This window comes from Tamandua tetradactyla, chromosome 26, assembly GCF_023851605.1.
Source record: "Tamandua tetradactyla isolate mTamTet1 chromosome 26, mTamTet1.pri, whole genome shotgun sequence".
Classification (NCBI taxonomy): Eukaryota; Metazoa; Chordata; class Mammalia; order Pilosa; family Myrmecophagidae; genus Tamandua; species Tamandua tetradactyla.
Genome location: NC_135352.1, coordinates 15,525,172 through 15,550,461, shown reverse-complemented (window position 1 = coordinate 15,550,461; position 25,290 = coordinate 15,525,172). Strand labels below are relative to the sequence as shown.

The window sequence follows — 25,290 nt, the reverse complement described above, 5'->3', positions numbered from 1 at the left end:
ATTTCCTTCTCCATCTCAAGTGAAAGCCATTAAAATAAAGAACCACAAATACAATATCAAACAGAGTTCATAGGGAATTGAAAAACTCCTCATTCATTAACCTGAACCTAAAACATTAAAACACTTCACAAGATGAAGACAAATCTTCTGCCTAATTACAGAAATGGCTAACAATTTATTTTTAAACAACAAGTAAAATATCTAACAGAGACTCGACAAAGCTATTTTTCCCTCTGTATTAGGATTTTTTTTTAAAAAGCTAACAAAAAAAAAGCAGACTGCTATAGCAAGCCACCAGCCAACAGGCTACTTGACATAAAAGAATTAAAATCAGCTAGAACTTCTTTTTATTAAACACAGTGCAAAGTCTGCTTCCACATGCAAAGAGGCTGGGGTTAAAAAGGGGTTAAATTAAAATGATCGTTTTTTTTTTCCAGAAGGTAGGAAGAGGATTCTCTTCTGAGTTCCAACTGCTATATCTACTTTCCTCTTAAATAGCTAACTGACTCAATTTACCATTTTCCCAAATGTAAGGTTAAAGGCACAGAGCTGAAAGTAGTGTTCTCAAACAATTAACTCTGAAAGCTAACCATTTCACTGACTTCTATTTCTCTACTCATTTACCCACCCACATATATATGTGTATGTGTGTGTATGTATGTGTATATATATATATTCTTATGTCAGAAAGAAGAATGTGGAGTTATTATAAAGATATTTATCCAGTAGCACATTTATACCCTTACGGTCCCCTCAGAATTCAGCCTGACTCTGGCATCAGAAGAGCTTCACATGGGCTGAAAATATATTCAGCTTCTCTGCAGCACTAAATGGACAGCCTGAACGGCTGCTTCATTCTTTGGTCAAGGGAACTAGGCCTCTGAATAAATAAATTATTTCTTTCTCTAAAACTGCAAACAGGTAGGGCAGATAAGCTTTACTTTCGAGCAAGAGCAAAGATTATCTCTTTTCCCATTCTCTCTAAAGGAACCAAATCCTGAATGAAAGTCTATGGCTCAAAGCCCCAGTTGCCTGGTATGACCCAGGGAAAATTCCATTTCGAGAAAATGTGCTTTTCTTTAAATACTCTGTGACAGAAAGCAATCAGGTCTCTGAAGAAGCCACCAGACTTTCTCAGGATGGTAGAAACCTTTAGGAGAGCAAAGGGATTTAAAGTAGTTAAACCCAATAGAGAGCTTGAAATGTTTACCTTGAGCAACACTGAGGGTTAATTCTGTGCCTTTTCTAATGAAGACAGTTTTACATGAATCATTTACTCTTGATCAAGTTGGAGGCTACCAAAAATACAATCTGATCGTAAGTTTTTAAATGCTGTAGCAATTACTGATTATTAAAGTAGTTAGCTGTCTCCTTAGTAAAATGCTAACAGCCCCTTCACTTTCTCTTTCATCAACTGAAACACAAATAGCTTAAAACAGGTATGACAGTCACACTGGTAGATTCCCACATTTTATAAAATGTTTACTAACAGGAGTACCTCTCTCTGACACCCAAACTAAAAAAACACTTCCCATATTAGAGAGGCAGACTGGGGTACTGGTATTTTCCTGATAGTATATTTCCAAATAACAAGAATTTTTAAGCTAGAAGAGGCTTTAGAGATCATTTAATCCAGACCCTTGTTGTAAAGACTGAGAAGCAGGGCGAAAGGGTTGAAACGTCCAAGGTCACAGAGCTTTTCAGTAGAAATGAATTCAGAACACTCAACTCCCAGAGCAGCAGGCTACACGCCAACCTGCCTAACCCTTTGCACTCACGCAATGGCGACCAAGCTCTTCTCAGTCCATCTCCAAGCCTGCCACTAGTGCCACCAGAGGTTCCAAGGTGACCTGGATCATGCTGGCCACTGTTTCCCACCTCAGAACCACTCACCTACAGCCGAGCATCTTTTCCTTACAGTAAATTTCTTCCACTACATAAACCCCAAGTCTTACCTGGGGCTAATTTCCCTCAAGTACACAGTAGAAAATTCCAAGCTGGGTAAAATCACAGACAATCAGAGATACAAAGTTTGTTTTCTCTTTTTTATTAAGTTTTAGTTGTTTTCAAGATGCCCAACTCTATCAAAAAAAAAAAAAAGAATGTAGGAAGGGCCACGGTGGCTCAGCAGGCAGAGTTCTCACCTGCCATGCTGGAGACCCAAGCTCAATTCCTGGTGCCTGCCCATGCAAGAAAAAAAAAAGAAAGACTCTGTACTTTTTATTTGTGCCATGGTGAAGTTTTGGGTTCCTTCTTAATACGAATTAGATCCTACATATCAAATACTGATATGCAGCATTCCTCCAGGGCTAATATTTACAACATTTGCAAAGTATCTGTCGTTTAAATAAGTCTCACCCTGGCAAGTAAGGAAGACACTGGGCTTTGCCCAGACACATAAGAGTCAGCAAAAAAATCAGGGCAGGAGGACACGCTTATAAGTGAGGCCTGGACACCACAAAACAGCCTCTTCACACTCTACGTTGCAGAGCTGCTATGCAAATGAGAAAACGAAATCTGCCTCGAAGCCAAACCAAATTCATCATTTCATGCATTACTTTAAAAAATGGAGTTCAACGTATTGTTAACAACCGGGAATGGAGCATTTAAGGTTCAGATGCAAAACAGAGCTGGATCTTGGAGCAGGTGAAAGGAAAAATCTTAAGATTTGGAACTGTAACCCATACCAAACTTTGAAATCTGTTCTACAACTCCTGTTAAAATACACTTGGAAAGGTATGGCTTTTATATATATATATGTTGTATTTCATAATACAAAACGTTAAAAAACAAACTGGAAACAGAACTCTATTCTTTGATATTATAAGCCTTCCTCTTGCCTTATTTTTCTCTTTCCATTCACCAAATAACACTTTAACCAAATAACTGCACTTAAAATAAAAACAAATACAGGAAGTTAATCCAACCGAAAAAAACCTGCAGTAATATTAAATGAAGGTACATGGAAAATAGGAAGTTTTGATGCCTCCCATGAAACAAAGGCTTTCCAGCATGTGAGATTTCAAAAACGACCATCATGTCGTCGACTGGCAGTAGGTCCTCAGTTATGGAGAGAGAGAATATTTTCTCTGGACAAAGCCAAAAACTGAGTGTAAATTCCAGGTCACCAACAAGCTGCTCCCTAATAAGGGCTGAATGCTCCCTCAGAAGCCTGGGCAGCCCAGGTTTAGAGGGGCAGGGAGCAGGGGGTGGGGGTGCCAGCTTCCTCTCCGGGAGATCCAGGCTAGACCCACGCTGGGAACTCTTTCCTCGAGGGAGTGTCAGGAGAGCCTGGCATGTCACAAACGTTATCAGCAGGACAATTTAAAACACACCATAACAGTTTTTACACCCACAGCCTGCAGGCTTTGATGGAAGCATTGGTTTCTTTGCAAATAATGTCTTTCTCAAGACAGCATCATCCTTCGTGAAGGCAGAGATTCCGATGTCCATGGCCATTTGCCACTGGTGCTTTTAATAACCATACATTGATCTGGCTCTGAAGTCGCGAGAAAAAGCTTTCTATTTTTGCTTTCCCTAATAGGGTACAGCCAACAGAGCACACCCTGCCGAGCAGCACTCTAATTTGGCTGACATCAGAACAAAGTCTGTTGAACCGTTTCTTATATGAGGTTATTGTTGCCAGCGCTAATGAGTCAAATTCACATTCTAGGAGAAGGGCATGAGGCCTCATTTCCAAATAAGTAAGGTCAGAACTTGTTTACATTTCCACAAAAAAACGTTTATGCCCGGATATATTTCAAAGCCTTGAGGTTGTGAAAATGGCCTTAAAATATATGTATATATACATAACCCAAAGGGGGAGGGAGGGAAGTCCTGATTCTATTCTCAGCAGCAACTGCCTACTCAGACTGTGTCTCTGCACTCTAGTCCCTGACTTCACCCCATCTATTCCACCTTCTCCTGCTGTAAAAATGAGGATATTTCCAATTCACACATGCCTACTTAATTACATTGAGCATACTCACTGACTCACACCTGCACGCTCACACCTGCACACTCACCAACCCCCCCCCCTCATCAAACAGGAGGCTTAATGGACCCCACACTGCAATAGCATGTTCTGAAGCCACCCTCCTCACTCCTCTAGCTCTCTAGATGGCAAAGTCCCATCCTGTGTGTCCCATCCCACCTTGTGGATACGAAGGGAGCCCTGGAGGGCTGCACTGGGGAAAGAGAACTGGAAGAAAAGACAAAAAGGACCTGGTCTCTGACTCTCAGCCACAGTTTCTTCATTCCAGACAACTTCTTTCTTGGGGAGCATCACAGACTCCTAAAACAGCTGCTCATTATTAACATTAAAACTTGGATTAGGGGTGGGCCACGGTGGCTCAGCAGGCAGAGTTCTGGCCTGCCATGCCAGAGTTCAATTCCTGGTGCCTGCCCATGCAGAAAAAAAAAAACACTTGGATTAGGAGTGACTGAGCAAGAAGCATTAACAGACCTATAAATTCAGGTCCTAGCTACGGATTTCTACTGCCAAGGCTGTCCTGTTGCTAGAGGTGAGATGGTTTGGCATCACTAATGTTATATGTGAAAAAGGGAAATGTCTACTATTTGTGTTTTCTCATCCTTCGTGTCATAGAAGATACCAAGCCCAGGGAATATCTCGGTTTCCCTTCATTGTAGTCACATAAATAATTTTACCCTATTTTGGTATCAAAAAATATTAGTTTTTAAAGTAATAGACAATGCACAGGGTTGCCAGATTTTGCAAACAAAAATAAAGGATGTCTCACTGAATTTGAATACTGCATACGATATTTTTATACTAAAAACCTACTTCCTGTTTATCAGTAAACAAAAATAAAGAATGTCTCACTGAATTTGAATACTGCATACGATATTTTTATACTAAAAACCTACTTACTGTTTTTTATACTAAAAACTGGCCACGCAGGGGATGTCCAGGAAGTCACAGAAATGTGCTAATGGCTCACCAACTTCATGTGTAAATCAAAACCCTGGTGGAGACCATTTAATCCAAACCCTGAGTGGTGGTAGTGAGCATTTGTTATGCATTCTGCCATTATTTGCATTAAAGAAAAGTTACTGTCAAGGAAATCTGAAAGTAGTCAGGGATTGCTGGACATAAAACAGATCTGAAAAAGATGAAAAAGCATGGTGAGTTGTTTACAGTGCCAAACAGTCATCATTACTTGTATGTCTTGTGCGCTAACTAGGTCTGAAAGTTTGCCTGCTGTGAAATGTTAAAGATAAATGGAAGCAATTGAAAAGGGTATCCAGGGCGGGCCATGGTGGCTCATAGGCAGAGTTCTCACCTGCCACGCCAGAGACCCGGGTTCAATTCACGGTGCCTGCCCATGTAAGGGAAAAAAAAAAAAGCATATCCAAGTTTACTTGGGGAACAAGTGAACAGTGAATTGGGTAGCACTAAAGTGAAGATGGTAAGGAGCTCCAGGGAAGGAGGGGCCAGGGGAAATGTGGAATAAAGTGAGGAAATGTTCTGATTGGATATTTAAGTTGGATTGTCTTATTTGGGCTGCTTTCTAGTGGAAAGTACCTTTTTTAGGAGTCTGTTTTGATTGGTTGGCATTAAGGTTTTATTTTTAAGTGCAGCAGGCTAGTTTAGGGAAAAGCAGCATCTCTCAAGTTTTCAATTCTGCTACTTGAGTTTGCCAGCCACTCTGGTCCAGTGACCTCCTGAATTTTAGGCTAACAAGAATTTCAGTTTTGAAGACTATCTTTATCATTTTTGCTGCAATGAGAAATGACCACTCTCTGAATACTCATGTGCACCGCTCTGAAAGCAAGATTTCTGGCCCATATTTGGAAAACTAACTCTCCTCATATCTCTAGCTCTTTTTGCACCAACTGCCAAAGAAGCTGGGCAAGGCACACGAGCAACTGCTCAGGTAGGGTCAGGAGAGGACAGGGCCACCCCAGACACCCATTCTTCTGTTGGCATGGTGCTTGGGCAGGGGAGATCCCACGTGGCCTGTGCAGACACTAGAAGCCATCCTGAACCTTCTCGTGAAGAGCTACTTCATTTTGAGGTTACAGGAAAGAAAGCAGAAGGAAGGTAGAGAAGAAAGGAAGCAAAGAAGGTAACAGGCTGGTCATTGCATCTATTTCCTGCTAGAAGACTCTTAGGTACCAGAAAAAAAGGGGCATGCTGATTGCAAAGTGCATTTTGCAAAGCTTTGAGATCCATTAATGGGAAATGCAGAAGATATTTTATAGTAAAGCCACTAATTCAGAGATTTAAAACTGGGTAATTGGCCTAATATTATTTACTCACAGGGTCTCTCACATTTCAGTATTAAAAGTACTAATACTTTACAAGATTGGCCTTATTCCAACCCCTAATTATCTTTGCATTCCCAGCACCAAATACATCATAGCATTCAGCAGCTTAAAGATGTCTGATAAATTACTGAGTTCATGGATGATGTCCACAAAATGTCAGCCCCACGAGCCAGATTCCCTACCAACAGCACTCATGGTTTATCACTACACTCAGGAAACGTCACAGTCCCATAGTTTTGTTTATACAGTTCCATAACAGCCAATGTGATCTTCTAGGTGGTAAAGAGAAATAAGCATATTTAAGTGCTCATCTTTCAAAGCCTAGCATTAAAACGTACTCAAAACCAGACACTCGAAACAGCCTTGGAGACTTCCTGGAAGATGGCGGCTTAGTAAGACGCGCGGATCTTAGTTTCTTCTCCAGGACACCTACTAGGGGAGTAGAAACGATACAGAAAGCGCCCAAAGCCACAACAGAGATAAAAAAGACAGCGTACCCCATCCTGGAACGGCTGGCTGGCTGAGAGAAGCAGCTCGGGTGAGATCGCCGAGGCGCGCGGGCCTTACCGGGCGGGGTGGCAAGCGGCCGGAGTTACTCCCTTCCCCCTTCCCGGGCCGGCTGGGAGAATTGGAGAGGCGGTCCCCTGAAACAAAGACGGCTGGCGCCCACACCACGCGCAGCCCCCGGACCAACTGAGAGAATTGGATCGGAAACCCCCAGGCCGCGGAGAACGGTGACGGGTGGGGGAGGCCCCTTCCAAACCCGTGACTCCCGGGGAACGTGCACTCTCTCGGGCGGGCCGCTGCCGCTGGCGCCCTCCCGCCACGCTTGTTGCCCAGGGCCGACTAGGAAATTCGGACGGGCTCTTTCCCTGGCTGCGGCGACCAGCAACCCTCCCTGCGTTCGGACCGAGGGCCGGCTCAAGCAGCTTCGGCTAGCGAACCCCCAGGACGGCGAGAGTTTTCCAAAGTTTAAGGTCCCACAGCACCTTTTACTGGTGGGACCCACAGACAAACGTGTGCCACGAGCGCCACCTACTGGGCAGGATAAGAAAAACAGAACCCAGAGATTTCACAGAAAAATATTACAACCTTGCTGGGTCCAACACCAAGAGAAATCTGAATAAATGCCCAGACGCCAGCAGCAGAAGATAACTGTCCACACTCAAAAGATTGAGAATATGGCTCAGTCAAAGGAACAAACCAATAGCTCAAATGAGACACAAGAGCTGAGACAACTAATGCTGAATATACGAACAGAAATGGAAAACCTCTTCAAAAATGAAATCGATAAATTGAGGGAGGACATGAAGAGGACATGGGCTGAACATAAAGAAGAAATAGAAAAACTGAAAAAACAAATCGCAGAACTTATGGAAGTGAAGGATAAAGTAGCAAACATAGAAAAAATAATGGATAGCTACAATGATAGATTTAAAGAGACAGAAGATAGAATTAGTGATTTGGAGGATGGAACATCTGAATTCCAAAAAGAAACAGAAACTATAGGGAAAAGAATGGAAAAATTTGAACAGGGTATCAGGGAACTCAAGGACAATATGAACCGCACAAATATACGTGTTGTGGGTGTCCCAGAAGGAGAAGAGAAGGGAAAAGGAGGAGAAAAACTAATGGAAGAAATTATCACTGAAAATTTCCCAACTCTTATGAAAGACCTAAAATTACAGATCCAAGAAGTGCAGCGCACCCCAAAGAGATTAGACCCAAATAGGCGTTCTCCAAGACACTTACTAGTTAGAATGTCAGAGGTCAAAGAGAAAGAGAAGATCTTGAAAGCAGCAAGAGAAAAACAATCCATTACATACAAGGGAAACCCAATAAGATTTTGTGTAGATTTCTCAGCAGAAACCATGGAAGCTAGAAGACAGTGGGATGATATATTTAAAATACTAAAAGAGAAAAACTGCCAACCAAGACTCCTATATCCAGCAAAATTATCCTTCAAAAATGAGGGAGAAATTAAAACATTCTCAGACAAAAAGTCACTGAAAGAATTTGTGACCAAGAGACCAGCTCTGCAAGAAAAACTAAAGGGAGCACTAGAGTCAGATACAAAAAGACAGAAGAGAGAGATATGGAAAAGAGTGTAGAAAGAAGGAAAATCAGATATGATATATATAATACAAAAGGCAAAATGTTAGAGGAAAATATTATCCAAACAGTAATAACACTAAATGTCAATGGACTGAATTCCCCAATCAAAAGACATAGATTGGCAGAATGGATTAAAAAACAGGATCCTTCTATATGCTGTCTACAGGAAACACATCTTAGACCCAAAGATAAACATAGGTTGAAAGTGAAAGGTTGGGAAAAGATATTTCATGCAAATAACAACCAGAAAAGAGCAGGAGTGGCTATACTAATATCCAACAAATTAGACTTCAAATGTAAAACAGTTAAAAGAGACAAAGAAGGACACTATATACTAATAAAAGGAACAATTAAACAAGAAGACATAACAATCATAAATATTTACGCACCGAATCAGAATGCCCCAAAATACGTGAGGAATATACTGCAAACATTGAAAAGGGAAATAGACTCATATACCATAATAGTTGGAGACTTCAACTCACCACTCTCATCAAGGGACAGAACATCTAGACAGAGGATCAACAAAGAAATAGAGAATCTGAATATTACTATAAATGAACTAGACTTAATAGACATTTATAGGACATTACATCCCACAACAGCAGGATACACCTTTTTCTCAAGTGCTCATGGATCATTCTCAAAGATAGACCATATGCTGGGTCACAAAGCAAGTCTTAACAAATTTAAAAAGATTGAAATCTTACACAACACTTTCTCGGACCATAAAGGAATGATGTTGGAAATCAATAATAGGCAAAGTGCCAGAAAATTCACAAATACGTGGAGGCTCAACAACACACTCCTAAACAACGACTGGGTCAAAGAAGAAATTGCAAGGGAAATTAGCAAATACCTCGAGGCGAATGAAAATGAAAACACAACATATCAAAACTTATGGGACGCAGCAAAGGCAGTGCTAAGAGGGAAATTTATTGCTCTAAATGCCTATATCAGAAAAGAAGAAAAGGCAAAAATTCAGGAATTAACTATCCATTTGGAAGAACTGGAGAAAGAACAGCAAGCTAACCCCAAAGCAAGCAAAAGGAAAGAAATAACAAAGATTAGAGCACAAATAAATGAAATTGAAAACATGAAAACAATAGAGAATATCAATAAGGCCAGAAGTTGGTTCTATGAGAAAATCAATAAGATTGATGGGCCCTTAGCAAGATTGACAAAAAGAAGAAGAGAGAGGATGCAAATAAATAAGATCAGAAATGGAAGAGGAGACATAACTACTGACCTCACAGAAATAAAGGAGGTAATAACAGGATACTATGAACAACTTTACGCTAATAAATACAACAATTTAGAGGAAATGGATGGGTTCCTGGAAAGACATGAACAACCAACTTTGACTCAAGAAGACATAGATGACCTCAACAAACCAATCACAAGTAAAGAAATTGAATTAGTCATTCAAAAGCTTCCTAAAAAGAAAAGTCCAGGACCAGATGGCTTCACATGTGAATTCTACCAAACGTTCCAGAAAGAATTAGTACCAATTCTCTTCAAACTCTTCAAAAAAATCGAAGTGGAGGGAAAACTACCTAATTCATTCTATGAAGCCAACATCACCCTCATACCAAAACCAGGCAAAGATATTACAAAAAAAGAAAACTACAGACCAATCTCTCTAATGAATACAGATGCAAAAATCCTCAATAAAATTCTAGCAAATCGTATCCAACAACACATTAAAAGAATTATACATCATGACCAAGTAGGATTCATCCCAGGTATGCAAGGATGGTTCAACATAAGAAAATCAATTAATGTAATACACCATATCAACAAATCAAAGCAGAAAAATCACATGATCATCTCAATTGATGCAGAGAAGGCATTCGACAAGATCCAACATCCTTTCCTGTTGAAAACACTTCAAAAGATAGGAATACAAGGGAACTTCCTTAAAATGATAGAGGGAATATATGAAAAACCCACAGCTAATATCATCCTCAATGGGGAAAAATTGAAAACTTTCCCCCTAAGATCAGGAACAAGACAAGGATGTCCACTATCACCACTATTATTCAACATTGTGTTGGAGGTTCTAGCCAGAGCAATTAGACAAGAAAAAGAAATACAAGGCATCAAAATTGGAAAGGAAGAAGTAAAACTATCACTGTTTGCAGACGATATGATACTATACGTCGAAAACCCGGAAAAATCCACAACAAAACTACTAGAGCTAATAAATGAGTACAGCAAAGTAGCAGGTTACAAGATCAACATTCAAAAATCTGTAGCATTTCTATACACTAGTAATGAACAAGCTGAGGGGGAAATCAAGAAACGAATCCCATTTACAATTGCAACTAAAAGAATAAAATACCTAGGAATAAATTTAACTAAAGAGACAAAAAACCTATATAAAGAAAACTACAAAAAACTGCTAAAAGAAATCACAGAAGACCTAAATAGATGGAAGGGCATACCGTGTTCATGGATTGGAAGACTAAATATAGTTAAGATGTCAATCCTACCTAAATTGATTTACAGATTCAATGCAATACCAATCAAAATCCCAACAACTTATTTTTCAGAAAGAGAAAAACCAATAAGCAAATTTATCTGGAAGGGCAGGGTGCCCCGAATTGCTAAAAACATCTTGAGGAAAAAAAACGAAGCTGGAGGTCTCGTGCTGCCTGACTTTAAGGCATATTATGAAGCCACAGTGGTCAAAACAGCATGGTATTGGCATAAAGATAGATATATCGACCAATGGAATCGAATAGAGTGCTCAGATATAGACCCTCTCATCTATGGACATTTGATCTTTGATAAGGCAGTCAAGCCAACTCACCTGGGACAGAGCAGTCTCTTCAATAAATGGTGCCTAGAGAACTGGATATCCATATGCAAAAGAATGAAAGAAGACCCATCTCTCACACCCTATACAAAAGTTAACTCAAAATGGATCAAAGATCTAAACATTAGGTCTAAGACCATAAAACAGTTAGAGGAAAATGTTGGGAGATATCTTATGGATCTTACAACTGGAGGCGGTTTTATGGACCTTAAACCTAAAGCAAGAGCACTGAAGAAGGAAATAAATAAATGGGAACTCCTCAAAATTAAACACTTTTGTGCATCAAAGAACTTCATCAAGAAAGTAGAAAGACAGCCTTCACAATGGGAGACAATATTTGGAAATGATATATCAGATAAAGGTCTAGTATCCAGAATTTATAAAGAGATTGTTCATCTCAACAACAAAAAGACAGCCAACCCAATTACAAAATGGGAAAAAGACTTGAACAGACACCTCTCAGAAGAGGAAATACGGATGGCCAAGAGGCACATGAAGAGATGCTCAATGTCCCTGGCCATTAGAGAAATGCAAATCAAAACCACAATGAGATATCATCTCACACCCACCAGAATGGCCATTATCAACAAAACAGAAAATGACAAGTGCTGGAGAGGATGCGGAGAAAGAGGCACACTTATCCACTGTTGGTGGGAATGTCAAAGGGTGCAACCACTGTGGAAGGCAGTTTGGCGGTTCCTCAAAAAGCTGAATATAGAACGACCCAGCAATACCATTGCTAGGTATCTACTCAAAGGACTTAAGGGCAAAGACACAAACGGACATTTGCACACCAATGTTTATAGCAGCATTATTTACAATTGCAAAGAGATGGAAACAGCCAAAATCTCCATGAACAGAAGAGTGGCTAAACAAACTGTGGTATATACATACGATGGAATATTATGCAGCTTTAAGACAAGATAAACCTATGAACCATGTAATAACATGGATGGACCTAGAGAATATTATGCTGAGTGAATCCAGCCAAAAACTAAAGGACAAATACTGTATGGTCCCACTGATGTGAACGGACATTCGAGAATAAACTTGAAATATGTCATTGGTAACAGAGTTCAGCAGGAGTTAGAAACAGGGTAAGACAATGGGTAATTGAAGCTGAAGGGATACAGACTGTGCAACAGGACTAGATACAAAAACTCAAAAATGGACAGCACAATAATACCTAATTGTAAAGTAATCATGTTAAAACACTGAATGAAGCTGCATCTGAGCTATAGGTTTTTGTTTTGTTTTGTGTTGTTTTGTTTTGATTTTACTATTATTACTTTTATTTTTTTCTCTATATTAACATTCTATATCTTTTTCGGTTATGTTGCTAGTTCTTCTAAACCAATGCAAATGTACTAAGAAATGATGATCATGCATCTATGTGATGATGCTAAGAATTAATGATTGCATGTGTAGAATGGTATGATCTCTAAATGTTGGGTTAATTTCTTTTTTTCCGTTAATTAAAAAAAAAAAAAAAAAGAGAAGGGATAATTGGAGATGAAGGGATACAGACTGTACAACGGGACTGGATATAAAAACTCAGAAATGGACAGCACAATACTACCCAATTGTAATGCAATTATGTTAAAACACTGAATGAAGCTGCATGTGAGGTATAGGTTTTTTGTTTTTGTTTTTTTTTGTTTTTTTTTCCATCTATTATTGTTTTAATTCTTATTCTGTTGTCTTTTTATTTCTTTTTCTAAATCGATGCAAATGTACTAAGAAATGATGAATATGCAACTATGTGATGTTATTAAGAATTACTGATTGTACATGTAGATTGGAATGATTTCTAATTGTTTTGTTAATTCTTTTTTTAATTAATAAAAAAAAAAGAAACAGCCTTAAAAAAAAAAAAAAAAAAAAAAAAACCAGACACTCTTACAAATCAGAAAAATGAAAACAATTTTTTATACTGTGCCAAAAAAGTCAAGCCATTTCTAATTTTGTTGGGGAGGCATTGAAGAAGGAAACATTTTAGAAAGCACTACCAAAATCTAAAAAAATCATTAAAAGCCCAACACATATCCATTCCATTAAACAGAGTTAAAACAACAACAGCAAAACAAAAACAAACTACATCAACTCAGGGCTAATTAGGGCTTAAGCAGGAAGTTCGTGAAAGATCAATGAATGAATCCTTGGCAGGTGCAGACCCGCTGTAAAAATATTTAACATTAAACATAGGACAAGTCTGATCCTACTTTAATATCCCTGTCAGATTTCTGATTTATAATGAGAGAACCTACAGGCCAATAATTGCCAACTAATTTTGCCTTGAAATAAGTCTGTGAACTTTCTGGGATTAGGTACTTTCTTCTTACTCAGCTACAAATGGTTTGGTCACCTCAACCATGTTTAATAATGCATATAGGTGGTCTTTAAATAAAATCATACATAGTTTATGTACAAATATATTTAGGTAGTACATATGTTATATATTGGTAGTGAAATTAGAAACACAGCGAGTACTGACAATTGCCAAGTGAAATGAATTTAAGTAACAAAATTTATTCTAAAAGAATTTTAATTAAAAATAGTGAGTTCACAGATGTGGCCTCTCTCTCCAGCCAACACAACAAGCAAAACCCACCACTCTCCCCCTGTCTACGTGGGACATGACTCCCGGGGGTGTGGACCTTCCTGGCAACATGGGACAGAAATCCTGGAGTGAGCTGAGACTCAGCATCAAGGGATTGAGAAAAACCCTAGAATGAGCTGAGAATTAACATCAAGGGATTGAGAGAACCTTCTTGACCTAAAGGGGGAAGAGTGAAATGAGACAACGTGTCAATGGCTGAGAGATTCCAAATAGAGTCGAGAGGTTATCTTGGAGGTTATTCTTATGCATTAAATAGATATCACCTTGTTAGTCAAGATGTAATGGAGAGGCTAGAGGGAACTGTCTGAAAATGTGGAGCTGTGTTCCAGTAGCCATGTTTCTTGAAGATAACTGTATAATGATATAGCTTTCACAATGTGACTGTGTGATTGTGAAAACTTTGTGTCTGATGCTCCTTTTATCTACCTTATCAAGAGAAGAGTAGAACATATGGAATAAAGAAGAATAATAGGGGGAACAAATGTTAAAAAAAATTTAGAGTGAAATGCTGGTGATCAGTGAGGAGGAGGGATGGAGGGTATGGTATGTATGAATTTTTTTCTGTTTTCTTTTGATTTCTTTTTCTGAATAGATGCAAATGTTCCAAGAAATGATCACGATGATGAATATGCAACTATGTGATGATATTGTGAATTACTGATTATATATGTAGAACAGAATGAACAAAAGTTACGAATGTTTGTGTTTGTGTTTTTTGGTATTTAAAAAAAATTTAATAAAAAATAGTGAGTACAGCAATAATTTAATCTTTTATTTTGTGAATTCAATGGATCTCTAACTGTCTTTCAACTATCTGTCAACCTAATAAAAGGTGACTTGTGCAAATGAATTTTAAAGCATCTGAAGCCTAAAGCAAGCTTTCCTCTATGTTTGGAGAAGTTCCATCTGCCGACCTGCCCTGCAGCTTGATGCATACACACTGCTATCAGGAATGCTATCTACCGACACCAACTTTTGGTAAAATGTTTTCTAAACAGATTGAGGAAAACCAAAACGACTCGAATACTTGCGCTGCACCAAACAAAATGAATCGCACAGCGATGCCTGGGTACCACCTGGGTCAGACTTCCAAGCCGGATAACCCCTGCCCTATCCCAGAATGGCAGCCATGGGTCTAGGACCTGAACAACCACTGGGGCAGGGGCAGGCTGTGATTAAGGAAGTCGGACCAGAAAGAAGGAAATTGTATACTAAGTGCCTACTCTATGCCGGCACTGTGCTATGGGCTTGTACACACATTATTTTACCTTAGCTTTACAATAGTCCTCTGAAACTGATTTTATTTTTTCATAGCTGCAAAACAGACTCAACCCCCCCCCCATGTCATCTAAATCTAAATGTATCAAATAACTCTTTTTCATTACTCTTAATACATAAGAAAATTCTATTAAATGGCCTGTCCAATTTCGGAAGCTAAGAGGGGTTTATAATTGAGTGATTAATTTTACTAGCACCTAGAGCTACAGACTAGGTCTATGCTACTTAAAATGATGAAACAATGTCATGCTCACAACTATATTAAAAATGCATATGCCTTTGAGGGTGATGGATATGATCATCATCTTGACTGTAGTGGTGATTTCACGGGTATTCACGTAGGTCAAAACATCAAATTGCACATTTGAAATGTGTGTTGGTTATTTTATGTCAATTGCACCTTAGCAAAGTTGTTTTTAAAGAAAGCTTTATGCCCCATGGAGCTGATGGAAAGAGGAATAAGGAAAGTGAAAACATCATACCCATTAAACATTCTAAAAAAAAAAAAAAGTCATATAATGAATGTAAGCTCGATTTCTCTATTTGGCATTTCTCAAAGTATATTCTCCATATTATACTAGCTCCAAAGTATTGTATTGCGCATAACTGCATGCACACACAATCACCCCCCTCAGGCTGTATGGTCACAATTTGAGAAATGATTAAGCCAAGCTAACCATGTTTTTGAACTTGAAGCCTCTCAGAGGCTTTCATATGCTAATGATTTAGCCTTTTGAAAAAAGCACTATAAAATAAAGCTTTTCTCAAATCAATCTGACCAGAAGCCCATTTCCAAAGGGTCTCCTGGGACTAATATTCTGCCAAACACACTGTGGGGACCCCTGCTCTGGTTTACAGACTCATGGGTTCTGCACTGAATGGGACTGTGGGAGAGCATCAAAACCGGGGTGCTGGGAGATTAACCCAGTGTATACCTGGGAGCTCATGAGCCTAGCCCTCATTCTTCAGCAGCAATACCCAGAGGCACTGAAGGTACGTGTCAGTGGAGAGCCACAGAACCAGCCATCCCAGTCCTGGTCCTGGTCCCCTCCACCACTGTAAAGTGACATATGATTCATGAAGTCAAGTTGATCAGCTTCTCCATCCTGAGAAAGCGGAACACTTACAGGTTTTGTTACCCATCTGAGTGTCCTCTTGTATTCCTAGATGCTATCGGTGGAGAGCCACAGGCCCAGACATCCCAGTCCTGGTCCTGGTCCCCTCCACCACTGTAAACTGACACATGATCCATGAAGTCAAGTTGATCAGCTTCTCCATCCTGAGAAAGCTGAACCCTTACAGATTTTGTTACCCATCTGAGTGTCTTCCTGTATTTCTAGATGCTCTGAAGTATGATCTGGTTTGGTGAAGTTCTCTTTATTCTGCTATATAAATAGACTATTAAAAATTTTGTCCCCTACCCAATAACTACAAAGAGGTGGCTTTTCTCTCTGGTTTCTATATTTCTCTACTGAACCAATTACTGGTCATCCTCACATCCCTTTAGAGTATGTGATTTTTATATGGAGGTGAGGTAACTTTCCCAAAGGGCACAGTGCTGGGATTCGACCCCAGGTCTAATCCTAGAGTGTCTGCCATTCCTTTCCATTACACGTTAGTTCTAAATCTGGGATGGCTGAATTACTTTTATACTTTCACTAAGGTTCAGTTCACGGTAGGAAGGAAAGACCTGGAAAGGGAGGCAAAAATCAAGAGCTCTATTTTGGACATGGGATGCCTATTAAATATCCAATTGGAGATATAAGGAAGTTTTATGGCCTCACTCTCTCTAAGCCCAACTCTGCAACTAAAATCACTGCCCTCCTCCCTATGTGGGACATGATGTCCAAGGTTGAAGATTTCCCTGGCAAAGTGGGAGATGACTTCCAGGGATGAGTCCAGACCTGGCACCATGGGATCAACAATTCCATCCTAAACAAAAAGGGGGGAAAAAGTGTAACTAATAAAGTGTCAGTGGCTGAGAGAGTTCAAATAGAGTCGAGAGCTACTCTGGGGGTCACTTTCACACATGCTTCAGTTAGACATTGCTACCTACCATAGTTTGCCAAACCCCAACCAGGACCATTCCAACCAATCCTGAAGAACACCTAGGGCAATATATAAGAGTCTACAAAGGTCCGATGCGCTAGAGTAACTTTCCAGAAACCTACAACTTCCAGATGGGTACCTGGACCAGATAAGCCCTGAAACCTGAGGGACAAGTCTTTCCAGATCATCAGCTAGTTCTATCTCCCTACCCCATATTACTGACAGCCCCTTCCAACAAGAAAAAATTAGAATGGCCATAGCCCAAATAACCCTAAGGAGTGGGACAGGAAGATCAAGAGTGATGGTGGAGTTATACAGAGAAGGTAGGGTTTAACAAATGAATATGATTGCTGAATCATTGGTTTGATGTTTCTTTTAGTATCTTACAGCAGCTAGAAGGAAAAACCTAAAATTGTAGAATTGTAACCCATACCAAACTCTGAAATCTGTTCTACAACTAATTGTTGTGCTGTGCTTTGAAATGTATTACTTTGTTGTATACATATTATTTATCACAAAAAAAGAAAAAAAAAGGTCTATTGTGATAATAACAAAATATTTATTCCTTCTAGCCTTCTATATTCTGGAGCAACGAGAAGGAAAAATCTGAGTGGATGGTATGGTAGCCCATGACAAGATCCCAAACTCAGATCTTTCCTGTAACTACCTGTCGAAGAGTAAAGAGTGCTCTGAAAATTATTGCTTTTTTTCTTTCTTTGTTTTGTATGTGTGTTATCATACACAATAAAAAAAAAGTTTAAGAAAAAGATTACTGAATAAAAAAAGTTTAGTCATGATAAAAAAAAGAGGAAACTGAGTATATCAGTCGGAAATTCAAGAGACAGTAGAGGCTAGTGGCATAAATTTTGCAGCCATCAACATATTTGTTATAGGTAGATAGGGGATTGTACGAGATTGCTCAATAACACAGAGCACGCACCAGCAAACCACGGCCACAGGACAACTGCCTGTTTTTGCATGACCATGAGATAAGAATGATTTTACAATTTTTAACAGTGTAACAAAATTAAAAAAAAAAAATTTTCCTGACAAAAGAAAAACAATATTTCCTGACACATAAAAATTATATGGCATTCAAATGTTAGTGGCCGTACAGAGTTTTATTGGTACACAGCCAAACTCATTCATTTACATAGTGTCTGTGGTTGCTTTTTTGCTACCATAGCTAAGTTGAGCAGCTGTGACAGACTACATGGCCCACAAAGCCTAAGCTTACTATCTGTCCTTTACAGAAAAAGTCTGCCAATCCCTCAAGTAGAGGCAGAAGAGAAATCATCTGCAGATGGACCGATGCCTGGTGGCCTCAACACTTATGAAGATGTGCATCCAGGAGAAGAGACGGAGAAGGGCATCCAGTGAGGTGAGGGGACAACCATAAAAGAGTCTTGATGGACTAAAATCAGCCAAGCAGCCAAAAGCCACAGGAAGGTAGTGTTTCCTGGAGGAGGGACTTGTCAACTCTGGGGTCAAGTGAGGGCAGGACTGAGAAGTGACCACTATACTGACCACACGGAAATCACAGATGACCACGAAGTGATAGGGACAAAGCCTGCTGAAATAGAAAGAAACAACTGGCAGCAAGGAAATGAAGGTGGAGCATAAAGAGTTTCTTCGAACTTTTCTATCAAGGGAGCAGAGGAATGAGGCTGTAACTAAAGCAGACCATGAGGTCAAAAACATTTTGTTGTTGAGTTGAACAACCTCTTTATATATTCTGGATACTAGACCTTTATCTGATATGTCATTTCCAAATATTATCTCCCATTGTGTAGGCTGTCTTTCTACTTTCTTGATGAAGTTCTTTGATGCACAAAACTGTTTAATTTTGAGGAGCTCCCATTTATTTATTTCTTTCTTCAGTGCTCTTGCTTTAGGTTTAAGGTCCATAAAACCACCTCCAGTTGTAAGATTCATAAGATATCTCCCTACATTTTCCTCTAACTGTTTTATGGTCTTAGACCTAATGTTTAGATCTTTGATCCATTTTGAGTTAACTTTTGTATAAAGTGTGAGATGCAGGTCTTCTTTCATTCTTTTACATATGGATATCCAGTTCTCTAGGCACCATTTATTGAAGAGACTGTTCTGTCCCAGGTGAGTTGGCTTGACTGCCTTATCAAAGATCAAATGTCCATAGATGAGAGGGTCTATATCTGAGCACTCTATTCGATTCCATTGGTCGATATATCTATCTTTATGCCAATACCATGCTGTTTTGACCACTGTGGCTTCATAATATGCCTTTATTTGCACACCAATGTTTATAGCAGTGTTATTTACAATTGCAAAGAGATGGAAACAGCCAAAATGTCCATCAACAGAAGAATGGCTAAATAAACTGTGGTATATACAAACGATGGAATATTATGCAGCTTTAAGACAAGATAAACTTATGAAGCATGTAATAACATGGATGGACCTAGAGAATATTATGCTGAGTGAGTCCAGCCAAAAACTAAAGGACAAATACTGTATGGTCCCACTGATGTGAACGGACATTCGAGAATAAACTTGAAATACGTCATTGGTAACAGAGTCCAGCAGGAGTTAGAAACAGGGTAAGATAATGGGTAATTGGAGCGGAAGGGATACAGACTGTGCAACAGGACTAGATACAAAAACTCAAAAATGGACAGCACAATAATACCTAATTGTAAAGTAATCATGTTAAAACACTGAATGAAGCTGCATCTGAGCTATAGGGTTTTTTTTTTGTTGTTTTTTACCATTATTACTACTTTTATTTCTTTTCTCTATATTAACATTTTATGTCTTTTTCTGTTGTGTTGCTAGTTCCTCTAAACCAATGCAAATCTACTAAGAAACGATGATCATGCATCTATGTGATGATGTTAAGAATTACTGAGTGCATATGTAGAATGGTATGATTTCTAAATGTTGTGTTAATTTCTTTTTTTCTTTCTTTCCGTTAATAAAAAAATAAATAAATAAGTATATATATATATATATATATATATATATATATATATATATATATATATATATATAACAAAACAAAACAAAACAAAACATTTTGGTTGTCTGTTTTAAGATGGACACTATTACTGTCTGGTTGTGTGCTGAGAGGAACAATCAAGTAAAGGGAAAAACTGGAGAATCATGAGAAAGAGGGGAGCACTCAACAAGAACAAAGGGTTCAGAGTGGAAAAGAGAAGGAATCTAGAATAAGGGAACAGGAGCAGAAATGTGGTGGTTTGGAGGCTTAATGGACTCCAGAAAAGATCATTCTCTTAAAGCCAATCCATTCCCACGGGTGTGGACTCATGTGAGTAGGATCTTAAGTTCAGATGTGGCCCACCTCTTTCAGGTGTGTCTTAATCCTCTTACTGGAGTCCTTTATAAGTGATGAAATTCAGAGAAACACATAGAAGCTGAGACAGAAGCAGCCAGAAACTAAAAGCAATGAAACTCAAAAGAGAAGGACCAGCAGATGCCAGACAAGTGCCTTGACATGTGACAGAGGAGTCCCAGATCACTGAGAAGGCATGGTCCTGTTGATACCTTAATTAGGACATTCTCATGGCCTCAGAACTCTTAACTTGTAAGTTAATAAATTCCCATTGTGAAAGCCAATCCATTTCTGTTTCATTGCATTTGGTCAGCTTCAGTGAACTAAAGTAGTGTAGCAGTTAGCGGCAAGGGTAGGGATTCAAGTTGGTAAATGTAGTGGTGGGAAAATGAGAAAGTTCTCTCTATGGCTTCTAGGTTCTCAGTAAAATAAGGAACAAAGAAGTTAGCTGAGAGAGGAGACGTGGAAGGGATGCTGAACAGCAAAGGAGAGAAGACAAGACATTATCACTCCAGAGAGTGAGGAAGTAAATGAACCAGAGAGATGTGGTAGGATGGCTCACAATTCCTAGGGAATTCTTGAGAGATGTGATGCTATAAATTTAAAGAGAAAACATTTTCTCCAGCGAAGTGCAGTTTCTTGAGTGTCAAAATAATTAGGCAGCCAGGAGAATAGGTTAAGGGAATTGAGCGTGTATGCAAAGAGTGGTTATTCAGTGATAGGCCATGGAATCTAAATTGGATAAAGATGTAAGGACATGAGTGGGATTGAAAGAAAATGCAAAAATTTGTAAAAATGCAAGGTTAACAAATATCAGAGGTCCCAATGGGATCACCAGCTTTTTTGCAGTGGATTATGTAAGCAATCAACCAAATATGGCCTATGAATTTTGACCTTCAAGTATGGCATTTAAAAACAAAAATCCAAAGGAAAGACTTATCTACAACTCAGGCTACTAACTGATAGGAGTTTACTTGAGCAAGCATACAATAGCTGAACAGGCAGTCATCCCTAATCATCTATCAACTGTCAACTGTTAATGTTCTCCTGTCAAGGGAAAGAACTCAATGAGAGCATAATATGAATCAACTCATAGCTTCTCTGGGCAGCCATGGGTGATGTGATATCTGGGGACAGCAAAAGGGGAAGAAGGAAGCAGCTTTTTGGAAGAAGCACACGAGGTGCTTATGAAAAAGAACAAAATAAATGGGAAGAGAAAAGGAGTGAGATAAGATAGAGGGAAGGTAGAAAAGGAGGAGAGATGATGATGATAATGATAAAATCCACTTTTTTAAAAAAAAGGAGAAAAGAAAGTAATGAACTATACACAGGATGGTATCAGTGCCAGGAAAAGCCACCTGTCATATACTAAGCGGCCATTAGCACCAAGATGCCAGAGACACAAAGAAATTGTCATAAAAAAAAATCACTTTCATTAAGCACAGGAAGGCTGGTCTTAGTTTTATCTCCAAATAAGACTATAAGTAACCTAAGGACAGATATTTTTTAAAGAACTTTGGTTCTAAAGACAGAGGGACTTGGTAGACAATTTGCATATTTTATGACCTTCATAGGAGCAGATTTTAAATGTGGTTATAAAAAAAAAACAACACGCAGCTTTATTAAATATCATGTCACTGTATGATTTTCAGTAGAAAGGATCTAAACCCACTGAAGTGGCTTTAGAATTAGGACTTTCTGGAATTTACCCTTTCCAATGTGCAAGATTATATGTTGTTTTTTATTTTTTTTCCAGGAAAAGGGTGAAGGGAGAAGAAAGGAAAGAAAGAAATGCATTGACCTCCCACTCCTATCCCAAGATTCTAAATATATACATAAGTTAATATACATTTGATTCATAAACTAAAGATTTTCCTAAGTTTTGAGTGATATGAAATATACATTAAACATAACCTGTACCTTAAGACTTTTCTCAGGAACAAACCTTTGTGATGGGGTAGGTGGGACTATAAAAAGGGGTACCACAAAACGGGGGAGGGGTTTCTTTGGGTAATAGAACTGTTCTGTCTCCTGATTATGATGATATTTTGAACAATCTATAAATGAGTTAAAATTCCTAGAATTGTATGCCAAAAAGTCCAAAAAATGACAACTTTAAAAATAATATTTTACTGAATTGATGCAAATGTTCTAAGAAATGATCATGATGATGAATATACAACTATGTGATGAAAAAATAACAATGATATTTTCAAAAAAACACTAGTGCTCATTTAGTGGCTATTTTAGAGACTAAGTGGAAGCTGAGATTAACCCCATTTTTCAGATAAGGAAAGTGGTAGCTCAAAGAGACTAAATAAATTGCCCAGAATTATAAACGTTAGGTAGATGATCTAGGAACGGAAACCACATTTGGCTAGCTCCCAAAACGTGTACTCTCTTCTGTGGTTCCACAATGCCACACACAATAAAACTCCTGAAGTAATTAATTTGGGTACGTCTGTTCCCTCTCAGTGAACTGCAAATTCTTAATCAAGAGCAAAGGCTTTTGTCAGAGGGAGAACACAAAGGCATGGGGTTCCATAATGAGAGCACAGAACAAAACATGGAAACCCATCCCACTTACATAACTCCATTCCTTGGATACAGTCTCTTTTGTGGCAGATGTCCAAAGACAACAGAGTATGTTATGTGTAAACAACCTCATCTGTGACTGCTAGGATAGCTCCATTCCACTAAAAAAATAATAACCACCTGCCCTCTTTGTCTCCTGTACCTAATTATTAGAAAAGGAGAAAACAGGCCACGGTTAAGAAATGTAAAGCACGCATTCCATTCTTTTCCATTTTGCTATGATGAGTTTCCACTAAGGACTAAGAAAGCATGTCATCAAATCGACCAACCTGGACATACTGTTGTCCTGAATTCTCTAGAATATGTATTTAGGAGTTTCCCAGGACTCTTCATTTGATGGCGGGTGTGCCCTGCCACCATGACAGCAAACAAGAGTTCAAAGCATAAAGTGACAGTTTCACAACCTCTTCTTCACAACAAACTAAACACCATGAAGCCACACAGAAGCAAGTCTACTTAAGCACCGACCATCCCATTTATGACTAATCACTCAATGCATTCAACTGATAACTAAAGGAAGAGTCCAAAGTCAGCAAACTACTGACTTTTTCTTCTTTCCAAGAAGGTGATGAGATGCTTGCTCCTGGCAGACTGTTCTAATTTTCCTTGCAAACTGGTCCTGATCATGTTTCCTTTTTTTTTTTCAGGCTCATATGCATACATGTTTATGCAAAGACTCAACCATTTCTTTGATAAGAAAAACCCAAATAATTTCTTGTAATTATTATAGTGAAGACAACAACAATGATTGGGCTTTATACTTCACAGTCCCTTATTTATGATCATGACATGAGGTTTACGCATCTTTTTTAATTCAACACTTAAATTCTTTTGGGCTGCGGCCATGTCAAACTCATCTTTATCGCCATCTACCATAACGCTCAAGTAGAGTGCCTTGAAGTTGGCTGAGACACATGAAACATCTACTGAACTGAACTAAAGAAAAATGAATTAAAGTGAAATGCATAACTTAGCAAAAACTGAAGGCTTACTTGTTTCTGCCATCCTTGATTTTTAACTATTGTTAACAGTCTTTCCAATGAATTAAGACACAAGCAAAATTTCCTCTATTATTTGAACCATATGAAATTGTTGCTTGTGTAGGTGACAGATGGCTGGATAAAAGCAATTTAATATGGTTCAAATAATAGATTATAACTCAATCACACAAATTAAGGGAAAATTTGGACATATCTCCAGCAATAATGGTCCATTTACCAAAGTATTCATAGACAAATGGTATAATCACAAGACATGTACCATGACATGGAAAAGAAAGTATGTGTCAGGATACCTAAAGAAATTATTTTAATCAAAATGTACTTTTTAAATCACTTTTTATGAGGTCTAATTTACATACAATTTAATCCACCAATTTTAAGTATAGAATTCACTAAGCTTGACAAATGTATCCAGTCACCTCCCTCTTACACAATCATGAATGTAGATTATTTCCATCACTCCAAAAAAGATCCCTTGAACGGCTTTACCATCAATCCCCTCCCCAGCTCCTAGAAATCACTGATCTGCTGTCACTGCAGCAGTTTTGCCTTTTCTAGAATTTTACATAAATGCACTCGTACAGTATGTACTAATTTGTGTCTGGCTTCTTCCACTTAGCATAATGCTTCTGAGGTCCATTTAAGTTGTATCAGTGGCTTATTTCTTCTCTCTGCTGAGTATATCACAATTTGTTTCTCCACTTACGAGTCAATGGGCCGTTTTCAATTTTCGACTAATATGAACATATATGCGTAAATCTTTTTTAACATACATTTTCATTTCCCTTGGGTGGATACCTAGGAATGAAATTGCCAGTTTTGTATGGTGAGCGTTTAAGGAACCAGTGGTTTCACAACTATTTAACTGATAACAATGCAGCAGAGACTCAAGTTGTTACACATCCTTCCCACCAGTATGCAGTCTTTTAACCTAAGTCATTCTAGAGGGTGTGTAGTTGCATCTCCTTGTGGCTTTATTTTGCATTTTTCTAATGACTAACAATGTTGAACATCTTTTCATGTGCTTATGTGCCATATTTATATTTCTTCAGTGAAATGCCTACTTAAGTATTATGCCCACTTTTTAAACTTTTTATTGTGAAATATAATATACATTCAAAAAGCAATAAATTTCCAAGTACATTTTAACAAGTCGTTATAGAACAGATTTTAAAGTGTGGTATGGGTC

The 25,290-nt window shown here is 38.6% G+C and overlaps 1 protein-coding gene across 6 annotated transcripts in view; it reads right to left on the bottom strand.

The window, feature by feature from the left end:
- The window catches only part of MFHAS1 (multifunctional ROCO family signaling regulator 1), a 109,456-nt gene that overhangs the window by 59,047 nt on the left and 25,119 nt on the right, over window positions 1-25,290 (bottom strand). Inside the window, exon 2 of one of the 6 annotated variants that reach the window (XM_077144285.1) lies at window positions 13,119-17,057. The exons of the other annotated variants lie outside the window; for them this stretch is intronic. Within the exon in view, the coding sequence (XP_077000400.1) occupies window positions 17,044-17,057 (14 nt within the window). The 3' untranslated portion in view covers window positions 13,119-17,043. Of the gene's footprint in view, window positions 1-13,118; window positions 17,058-25,290 lie in introns of those variants that run through there. 6 annotated transcript variants of the gene reach the window in all.